This window comes from Pan troglodytes, chromosome 4 (assembly GCF_028858775.2).
Source record: "Pan troglodytes isolate AG18354 chromosome 4, NHGRI_mPanTro3-v2.0_pri, whole genome shotgun sequence".
In the NCBI taxonomy this organism is placed as follows: Eukaryota; Metazoa; Chordata; class Mammalia; order Primates; family Hominidae; genus Pan; species Pan troglodytes.
The window spans coordinates 75,758,275-75,769,762 of NC_072402.2; the positions used below are offsets into that span (position 1 = coordinate 75,758,275).

General features: G+C 33.8%; 1 protein-coding gene across 4 annotated transcripts in view; it reads right to left on the reverse strand.

Annotated features, from left to right (window-relative positions):
- The window catches only part of NIPBL (NIPBL cohesin loading factor), a 190,573-nt gene that overhangs the window by 34,893 nt on the left and 144,192 nt on the right, over positions 1-11,488 (reverse strand). For all 4 annotated transcript variants that reach the window (XM_024356630.3, XM_063811291.1, XM_001146090.7 and 1 more), the window contains exons 25-32: positions 11,169-11,258; positions 9,896-10,110; positions 9,692-9,794; positions 8,425-8,523; positions 8,184-8,330; positions 5,851-5,985; positions 4,245-4,343; positions 3,168-3,221 (exon numbers count right to left, since the gene is read on the reverse strand). In XM_024356630.3, the coding sequence (XP_024212398.1) occupies positions 3,168-3,221; positions 4,245-4,343; positions 5,851-5,985; positions 8,184-8,330; positions 8,425-8,523; positions 9,692-9,794; positions 9,896-10,110; positions 11,169-11,258 (942 nt within the window). The remainder of the gene's footprint in view (positions 1-3,167; positions 3,222-4,244; positions 4,344-5,850; positions 5,986-8,183; positions 8,331-8,424; positions 8,524-9,691; positions 9,795-9,895; positions 10,111-11,168; positions 11,259-11,488) is intronic.

Consider the following 11,488-nt stretch of genomic DNA (forward strand, 5'->3'; position numbering starts at 1 on the left):
AGAAATATCTGAAATTGGACTGAATGCAATGCATGCATATGTGCTCATGTAAAAACAGTAAGCATGTTAATTATTCTGGACTCAAGAGTTTGTAATAACTCCAGCAGTCCATTCTTTATATCCTTCCTAGCTTTTCTTAACATTTATGCATACATGTTATAATTGCTCAGAGTAGTTATGTCTCTGTCACATATATATATATGAGTTTGCTTTCTTTCACTAAACCAAACTCTGCTAGTATAAGGAAATATATCACAAAGTCACAATATCATTGGTAAACTAAGTTGCTGGCAGAAACTAAAGTAGGAAAGCATAGAATAGAGAGCATGAATAGGATGGATAAACTAACTTACTAACTAAATAAATGGGACTAGAGAATAAAGATACAAAGAATATACAAGTAAAACTATCATTGTTAAGAGAGTATAAATCTGGTCATGTCCCTTCTGCTTCTAATTTGCTAATACAAGATGACATTATTGTAGATTCTTTTTAGTAATCCTAAATAGTGACATTTCTGATAATTACATTGAATTCTTACTTGATCATTTATAATAACTATCAAATGAAATATATGATTTAGAGCCTTTTAGAAATCATGATGTACCTTTTGGGATGGCTGACATAAACTTAACTAAGGTGGTCATAAGGTTCTATGATATAGAGCTAACTATTTGATTTAGGAAAGAAATGATGCCAAATATATCATGTAAAAATATGAAATGAAAGATGATTTAAGAAGACAGTCTAAGATTACACACTGAAAACACCATGAAGGTTTTTTAAAAAAGACATCTTAAGAAAGTAATGTACTACTTTTACCACCACACCAAAATGGCTAAAGTTTTTAAAAAAGTGACAATAATGAGAACTGGTGAGGATGTGGAGCAACCGGAACTTTCATACACTGATGGTGGAAATGAAAAATGGTTTAGCAATTTTGGAAAAACATTTTGGCAGTTTCTCACTCACCATATGACCCTGTAATCACATTCCTGGGAATTTACCCAAGATAAATGAAAACATACATCTACACAAAACCTTACACACCAATATTCACAGAAGCATTATTCATAACACCCCAAACTGGAAAGAACCCCAAAGTCCACAAAATGGTGAATGATAAAGAAATTATGATATATCCACACTACTGAAACTACTCAGTAATAAAAAGATATATTAATATATTAGCAACAAGAATGAATCAACATTCTAAGTTTAAAAAGTCAAACACAAGATTACATACTGTATGACTCCACTGATAGGAACAATGTACATGAAAAGGTACAACTACAGTGAGAAAAAGTAGATCAATAGTTTTCTAGGGCCAGGAAGAGAGGATCAACTGCAAAAAGGCATTTTAGGGTGAAATCCTGTATGTTCATTGTGTTGGACGTTACATGACTGTATATCATCACTTAAATTCATCAAAGATCAATCACTGAAAATGAGACAACTAGATATGTGCTTCCTGCTGTGATGCAATAATATTCAACACCACCTATGAGGTATTTGTCTCCTAGATTAAAAATTGAACTTTAATCATATTAAGCCTCTAGATTTCACTAAGAGTTTACTTGAAAACTGGTGGATAGAGGAACAACTTAAATGACACCAGAAAAAAAGTGGACTATTAAATCCAGAATGTGGGAGATTCTACAGAAAAACATACAAGTCGCATGAGAAAAGGGAGGTAAGGGGCAAACTAACATAAGAGACTTAAGAGTGTATCAACCAAAGCAACTGCAAACCAACTATAAAAATACATTTTTGAGACAGGAAAATATGAACACTGAATAGGTATTAGTTATGGAATAATGCATTATTATTTTGGTATAAATGATAATTTTTTTTAAAAGTCATCTGCTACAGATAGATAGATGCTAAAGTATTTATGAATGAGATAATATAAAGTTTGGCCTTTGTTTTAAAAGTATTACAGGCTGGGCATGGTGGCCCACACCTGTATCTCAGCACTTTGGGAGGCCGAGGTGGGCAGATCACCTGAGGTCAGGAGTTTGAGACCAGCCTGGCCAACATGGCGAAACTTCATCTCTACTAAAAATACAAAAATAAGCTGGGTGTGGTGGCAAGTGCCTGTAACCCCAGCTACTTGGGAGGCTGAGGTAGGAGAAACCCTTGAACCCAGGAGGCGGAGGTTGCAGTGGGCCGGCCAAGATGGCGCCACTGCACTCCAGTTTGGGCAACAGAGTGAGACTCTATCTCCAAAAAAAAAAAAAAAAGTATTATGGAAAACAAAAGAAGAAAGAAAGAAAAGGAGAAAACCAGATAGGGGAAGGATAGCTATAACAAGACTAGGAAAATGCTGATAATTTTTGAAGCTGGGTGATGGATATTTCTGCCTATGTGAAATTTTCTAAAATAAAAAATTTAACAATTCATAGGGAGATAGACATTTCTATTTATGAAACTTAAAAAAAACCCACTAGTTGTGGTTTGACTCTGTACTACTAAAGGAAATTCTATGCATAACATACTAAATCATGTAATTATATTTTTAATGCAATATATTGATCCATTTATAAATCTTGTATCTATTAATCACAGAGATTAAAGAAAAAATAATTATCTGGAAAGAAAGTAAGATACAATTTTAGTTAATGATTCAGAAAACTTACTTGTACAATAGACAACTGAAGGCCAGGCGCAGTGGCTCATGCCTATAATCCCAGCACTTTGGGAGGCCGAGGCATGCAGGTCACCTGAGGTCAGGAGTTTGAGACCAGCCTGGCCAACATGGTAAAACCCCGTCTCTACCAAAAATACAAAAATTAGCCAAGTGTGGTGGTGGACACCTGTAATCCTAGCTACTCTGGAGGCTGAGGCAGGAGAATTGCTTGAACCCAGGAGGCAGAGGTTGAAGTGAACCAAGATTGTGCCACTGCACTCCAGCCTGGGCGACAGAGTGAGAGAGCGAGACTCCATCTCAAAAAAAAAAAAAAAAAAAAAAAAAAAACCCACAACCAGGCAACTGAATTAATTATAGAAATTAACAAAATCATCCAGCCTAACATATTGAAATAAATTTTCCCTACCAAAAGAACTAAAAAGGTTCTTTTAAATCATACAGTCCAAAAAAAAAAACACCAACAACAAAAAACTAACCTATTAAATTTTAGGTTATCAGGAGTCAAAAGAACACTCACGTTTTGAAGCAGTTGCTCAAACCAGTCATATCCAGTATCTCTGCATGCTGCAACCTAAGGGTGATGAAAAGAATCAAAGTTAGAAGTATATTTAAAAATCTGAATAAAATATACTTTTGTTATGCTTTAGCCTGAAACATGTTTCAATTTTCTCAATTCAAAAGTTTATTTTTAAAGTAAACTATTCTTTCAGTAACACAACCATTTACCAACGTTACAGAACTTTATTCTAAAAAATATCTCGGAAAACATTGAAGAAATTAGTTTAATGTATTGAGGTTTAATATGGCACTAAATGTTTAAAGTGGCATAAGTTTAAAATGGCCCAATAACTTGAACTACACTCTGTGAGGAAAATCTGTAATATCTTAAACATTAAGAACAAAAATATTTTTCTTATTACGCTTCTAGATGGCACATTTTAAAGACATCAATAGAAATGTAGAAGATGATGTAATTGAATATACAGAATTTTTCTTTTTTTTTTTTTGAGAAGGGATCTTGCTATTATATTGCCCAGGCTGGAGTGTAGTGCCTATTCACAGGCATGATTACAGTATACTGCAGCTTTGAACTCCTGGTTCAAAGATCTCCTGATCCCCCATCTCAGACTCCTGAGCAGCTGGGATTATAGGCATATGCCACTGTGACTGGCAAAAATTTCTTATATTAAAAACACAAAATGTATAGCTTATGCATAATAAAAAATGTAGCTAATCCATATTCATAATTTCTGAAAAAAGTAGGCATTACTATCTTTGCAGATTATTACCCTTGGGCGATTGTATCTGTTCTTCCATTTCTCCTTTCCCTCCCTGTTTTTAATTGCTGGAGGAATAGGAAAATCTCAGTATCAGTGTTTACATCAATTAATGCCAAGAAGTAGGGCTATATGGAAGCATCAACGACATGTTACTTGCATCCCTTCAGCATCTCCAGAAATATAAAGTAAAGGCAGCAGTACGAAATGTCAAGATTAATGAAATATCTCATTATTGTCTCTTCCTTCATAAGACATGTAGGCCTCAATTAGGTCTGGATCAACAGTGACCACACCCTTGTTCCAGTCCTTCTTACCACATCGGTAATGTTTAAAATTTTCCTTGTCATTGCTTCTTTGTCATTGTGTGGAGTTGGAGTAAACCAGAGTTTCTGGAATGTTTCATTTACTAATTTCTAGAAGGAAGAGAAATTTCAAATTAACTAATTATAACAAATACGGCAATTTCACAATTCCAAATTCTCATTAGGCCCAACACAAAGCTATAAATAACTAATCAAAACACAAATTGCCAGGAATTTCTGGTATTAATTTCCTCAGTTTTTTCTAAAACTACTAATTTCTCAAAACTATAAAAATTTTCAATTTGGTAAAGATTTTAAACAATACGAATGGGTGATACTATCCCTAGCCTAGAACTTCTTCATACTATACACTCAAATGTTTATGATCAAACTAAAAAATATATTTACTGCTTTTGGAGAAGAAGTTGTTACAGTGTTTGCTAAACTTAAAAAAAAGGGACAATTATACATATTATTATATAAAATGTAAATTTACTAATGAATTTAGGACTAAACTTAAAATTTTTTTTTATGGATACATAATAGCTGTACACATTTATGAAGTATATTTGAACTTTTGATACAAGCATACAATGTATAATGATCAAATCAGGGTAACTGGGGTATCCATCGCCTCAAGCACTTACCATTTCTTTGTGTTAGGAACATCCTATTTCCATTCTTCTAGTTATTTTGAAATGTACAATAAGTTATTGTTAACTATAGTCACCCTATTGTGCTACTGAACACTAAATTTTATTCCTTCTAGGTGTATTTTTGATAACTGTGAACCAACCCCTCTTTATTCAACCCCTCACAACCCTTCCCTCCCTCTGCTAACCATCTTTCTATTCTCTATCTCTATGAGATAAATTTTTTTTAAGCTTCCACGCATGAGTGAAAATATGTGCTATTTTCTGTGTCTGGCTTATTTCACTTAACATAATGAAACAAAGTATTTATTTAATAATTTAGAAAACTAAAAACATTTGAAAATTAAAATAATCCCATGAGAAACCTTTGAATATAATGCAATCTCTTATAATAACAATCAATAAATCAATCAACACACACATGCACATTTTTTGAGATGGAGTCTCACCCTTGCCCAGGCAGGAATGCAGTGGCAAGATTACAGCTCACTGCAGCCTTGAATTCCTGGGCTCAAGTAATCTTCCTGTGTCAGTCTGTAGAGTAGCTGGAACTATAGGCATGCTCTACTATGTTTGGTGAAATTTTTAAAAATTATTTTCATCATTTTATTTTTTATAGAAATAGGATTCTTACTATGTTGCCCAGGCTGATCTCCAACTCCTGGCCTCAAGCCATTCTCCTGCCTTGGCCTCCCAAAGTGCTGGGATTATAGGCATGAGCTACTATGGCCAGTCTTAAATAAATATTACCACTGAGGAATTGGTTGGTTAAAATCAGATTATAATAATTAATATAAAAATATAGAAACAAAAAAAATTAAAGTATGTATTTTTCTTAAGTTTATAAACTATAAACGATTCATTGTAAAGTGTTTGGATATATTTAAAATCAACATTTAGGTGCAATAAACATTTAACTTATTTTAAACATTAATGAAAAATAAATTTAAAACAGTCAACACTACCTTAATGCCCTCTTCATCATTGACTCTGCGAATCATTTTTACACACATTTCTGTGATTTTTGGAAATGTTGGTTGTTCAATACAAATGTCTCTGAGAATCTTTATTACTCTTTTCCTGACACTGATACCAGTATCCTAAAAACAGAAAGGTATTTTTAAGTGTCAGAAAAATTGAGATGCCTAGTGTGTGAAATTAGAAAATAAGTATCCATACGCAGTATATTCACTATTTGTTAACATGATAAACACATTTGACATATTTGCTTTTTACATGCTTTCTTACTGCTACTATAAATGTGTTATTTTATTATGTTGTCTTTACTTTTAAAGTATGATATCTAAGACATAGAAACATATTTTATAGTTAAGCCCTGGACACAAGACTAGAAGTATACGCTTGTCAAAATTAAATGAGAAAACAAACATAAGCTTTAGAATAGTGTCTGGCACTTAAACAGCACATGAAGTATCACTTAAAAGTAGACTTCATAAAAATGTTTAACCTGAATCTAATCAAACCTTTGGCACTATCTTATGGTTACTTCTTTTTTTTTTTGGGATGGAGTTTTGCTCTTCTCGCCCAGGCTGGGGTACAATGGTGCGATCTCAGCTCACTGCAACCTCTGCCTCCCAGGCTCAAGCGATTCTCCTGTCTCAGCCTCCCGAGTAGCTGGGATTACAGGTGCATACCACCACGCCTGGCTAATTTTTGTATTTTTAGTAGAAACAGTGTTTCACCATGTTGTCAGGCTGGTCTTGAACTCCTGACCTTGGGTGATTCACCCGCCTCAGCCTCCCAAAGTGCTGGAATTACAGGCATGAGGCACTGCGCCTGGCCTATCTTATGGTTTATAAGAGATACAAAACACAAGTTAAATTAAACGAAGTATGGGAAGATAACAAAACCGATCAGGCCTTTTTAATCAGTCAATGTCATACGGGATGTGTAAAAAAAAAAAAAAAAAAAAAAAAAGAATAAGAAAATAGTCTTCAATTTTAAGACATGACCCCCAAATGCAATGTATTGCCTTTGACTGAATTCTGATTCTTAAAAAAGAAGAATGAAAAAACATTTTTAGGACAACAGAGGATCTAAGAACTAGTATTCAGATGATACTAGAGGCTAATTTGGGTGAGATAATGGTTTTGTTTATATAGCACAGTATCTTTTTTTGGTGTTACAAACTGAAGTGTTCACAAGAAAAGAAGTAAAAAATGTTTGACTTAAAATAATTTAGCAGAAAGTACAGATGAAGTATGGAGGTAGGTACAAGGGTGTTCACTGTACTATTTTTCTTTAACAAACTTTCATATTAAAGAGTTTTAAAAATAAAAAGCATCATACATGAAGTGTGCAAAATTATTAATCTCCATTATGTGATTTTAGCAATCCCCAAAATATTTTAGGATATTTTACTAGGGTTACAAATATCAGAGTTTATCAGATACGTGGGAATCCTGTTGATTTTACCCTTCAAAAGATGGAAGCCCTAAGAAGGAAAAAAATTTTTCCAGCTTTTCTTTAAATTATTTGTTTCTCAACCAAGATTTATGCCTAGTTGAAGCTAAAAATGACTCTATACTTCTGTCACACAATGTTCTGATATTAGGCCAAGGGTGACAAAATAAACTCTTCTCATTGAGGTAATACTTAATTTTGTGCACTAGTGCATCTATGTTGAGTTCTACAATAAGTCAATATGCCTGCAATGGGTAGTGTGGAGATTCCACAGATATTTCCTAATGCCAATGTTTCCTTTCATTTTTCAGAAAAATGCTTCAGAGCCAGAGAATTCCATGATGTATGTAGAACCTCTTTAGTTTGCTCTTAAACCTCAACGGACTTTTGGGCTTAACTTGTAGGTATCTGAGCTCATCATTAATCAGCTTTAAGGAAACAAGAAGATGCACCTAAGGGATCCAAAAATATTGTCAGGTACCAACGTTCTGTACGTGTCTCTCACTGAAATAATTCTTCCTGTTTATATATATACATACATAAATATATACATAAAATCACTCTAGATTCTTGTTCAAAAACATTTAACTATCCCATGTGGTTCCTATCATCTACTCATTGTAAACTGGTATAATTAAAAAGAAACAGCAACTGAAAAAAGGAATCCAATTATTACCAATGATTTGTTTTATGATATTGCAAGGGCTATTCTTGAAAATATGTACTTGTTTAGAAAGTGGCAATATTTCATAAATTAGACAATATAAATATATAATTGGTACATTTATTTTTCTAACTTAACACTTTAAAACAAAACATGATGCTTGAAAGGCAAAATTATATTCATGAATCATTATAAAAATGACAAACATACCAATATTCTTTCAATCAGCATATCATAATACTGTTCAGCAAGCTGAGGTCGACAAAGGACAAATCGACCTAGTAATTCTACTGCTGCTTCTCGGACACTAGTCGAATTATCCATCAATCGTCCATGAACACCTCGTTGCATATCAAGCTAAAGAAAAATGAAGAGAAAAAAACAATTTATACCTAAATAGAGTGAATATTCCAATTCGAGTAGAAAAGAAAGAATCATTTTTGCTCTTTACCCTTGCTAGAATACTGGGGTCTACAGCAACAACCTCAGACAAACACTTCATGGCTTTTGTTCGAACAGCAATTGCATTTTCACCAAGAACTCGTAGGATCTGCCAAGCAAACATTGACATTTTTGTAAATTTTAGAATACATAAAATTTAATTAAAAATAGCATGAAAACATGCAAAAGAAAACAAATCTATTATTTACCTCTCTTTAATCTGTATCTAAATGAGTAAAGGATCTTTCCTAATGATTCAAAGTTTAACGTAAAGATCAGTACAGGTGTTAAGCGTATAGTCCATACTTTGGAGCCTTTCGTTTATCCAATTAAACCTGTTTTTTAATTGTTATGCTTCATTTGCAGAACCTGTAGCCCCACTAAAACCTGCTATGTGTAACTTGAATCAAAGATATTTAGTATCATTCAAATCATAATTTGGTAGTTGAATGTTTTGTATTTTATTACTTTATTTTTTGGGATGGAGTCTCGCTCTGTCGCCCAGGCTGGAGTGCAGTGGCGCAATCTCGGCTCCCTGCAACCTCCATCTCCCGGGTTCAAGCGATTCTCCTGCCTCAGCCTCCTGAGTAGCTGGGACTACAGGCACATGCCACCATGGCAGCTAATTTTTTGTATTTTTAGTAGAGACGGGGTTTCACTGTGTTAGCCAGGATGGTCTTGATCTCCTGACCTCGTAATCTGCCTGCCTTGGCTTCCCAAAGTGCTGGGATTTAGTTGAATGTTTTTATAATGTCACTTACTCTACTGATATTGTATGTGTGTGCATTCATACAAATATATATTTGTAAAACAAGAATATGTAAAAGGGATGTAGAACAAGGACTTTTTTTTTTTGAGATGGAGTTTCCCTCTTGTTGCCCAGGCTGGAGTGCAATGGCACGATCTCGGCTCATTGCAATTTCCACCTCCCAGGTTCAAGCGATTCTCCGGCCTCAGCCTCCCGAGTAGCTGGGATTACAGGTGTGTGCCACCACGCCCTGCTAATTTTTGTATTTTTAGTAGAGACGGGGTTTCACCATGTTGGTCAGGCTGGTCTCGAACTCTTGACCTCAGGTGATCCACCTGCCTTGGCTTCCCAAAGTGTTGGGATTACAGGCGTGAGCCACTACACCCGGCCGGAGAACCTAAAAACAAATACTACATCTATGATCTTTTAAGTATCTGTACTCAACAATGAATGATATTATATACTGCTCACAAGCATCCAGAATCAGAAAAATCAATATCACTGTATAAGGAATTCTTATCCAGTTTACCTGTGTCAAATAAATATCAAAGCTCTGGGCAAACGGCCTCATGGAGGCCAAGTATCGAACAATCAAGCAAGCATCATCATAGTCCACAGTATCAGAGTTCATCCTGCAACAAAAAGTCATTAAAAATTTATTTTTCTTTTTTTGTAACTTAGGGAAATAGATATCAAGGAGATAAATGTAAACTGTTTTCTCCTTGGATCTTACTTTAATGTGCTAAACTGAGAAGGTGTGGTTTTGATAATGCTTCTAAGAAACTTTTTTCGGTTTTCAGCTCGATGCATAATTTGGCCAGTTGTCTCAATTTCCTTTGCATGATGTGTTCCTTCAGATGATTCTTCATCTTTTTGTGATTTCATTGCTTTTTCTGTTTCCAGAGTTGTGTCTCGAAACCACTGGGCTATATAGAATTTACGAGAAAACTGGAAAGAAATTAGACAGACTTGAGCTTGATGAAATTAGCAACAAGATTTCCAAGTTAATAAAGTTAGAGTGCTCACATTACAGGAATACAAATATTAAAGTTTACTTTAAAACAACTTCCATGTGATAAAAACAGATTTTAAGAAAGCCAGAAAATATAGAATATCCTAAATGTTAGAAAACTTATTATTTTACTATGTTCCAATACTTATATTAATGAAGTCAAGATAATTTGATAAACACAACTGTATTAAATATAGAATACTATTATCAACTACTTAATCAAGGACAATATCATGACAAAGTTAAACAGATGATGGGTCAACTAGGAAAGTTTAAAACAAATTGATAAAATGCTGAAGGTAGAAGACTTCATCTGTTTTCAAATTTTGCCTTAGTTCTCCAAGAAACACACAAGACAATTGTCACTGAAATAGTTTAACACTGAGACACACCTGTAAATCTGTTCCTTTGAATACAAACTGAAAACCTACAGTATTTGGCTGAAGAGCTTAGTAGTATCCCATTTCTTTCAATTGCATATCCCACCAGTTAAAAAATAAAATAAAATATCTCTATGTATAATGTTCTCAAATAATAGTTTATAAATTTTGTACATGAACCTCTCATACTAATATTTTGGTTACGTTGTGTAACATACATGAAATAGAAGTAAAATTATATTTAAAAATATACATATAAAAATCCAATAGTTTATTTTTACAGGCTTGTAGATCATCTCATGTACCACTCGGCCCATACTCACTCTGAGAACCAATGACCTAGCCTAGTCTCAAAGATCACTTACGGAGAGACTTCCAAATATTTCTCTTGTCACACAATTTTAGTACAGTACAGTATCTGTAACCAGAATTCCATATAAGACAAATCAACCCAAAGCATTCTTTTCTGTTTAGATTATCAAGTATCCCTTTGTTTTGAAAATCAATATTCCAAACAACTTAAGTTTTCCTCTTCATCATGCTACCTCCCAATTTTCTTAAACCCAATTTAAATAAACATGTAGTATCTCCAAAACAGGGGAAAAGAATCCTACCACTAGTGAAGGATCAGTCTCAGTGTTTTCATCCAAGTAATCAAGCAATGCTTTTTGTAATTGTTGGATTTCATCTTCCCCTCCTGAAACCTATAGAATAAACCAAATAAGAACAAAAAAGATATTACTGGTGTGCTTTAATAAATCATCTAATTGTAAACACAAATCTGAAAGAAAAACTGATATTAAAAATGAAAATACAACCACAGTAACTAAAAGGAAAAAACAGAAAAATATTATTTCCGAAAAATATTATATATTGATAGCTGAAGTTTGCCTTTTTTGTTTTACTTTTTTTGAGATGGAGTTTCACTCTGTCG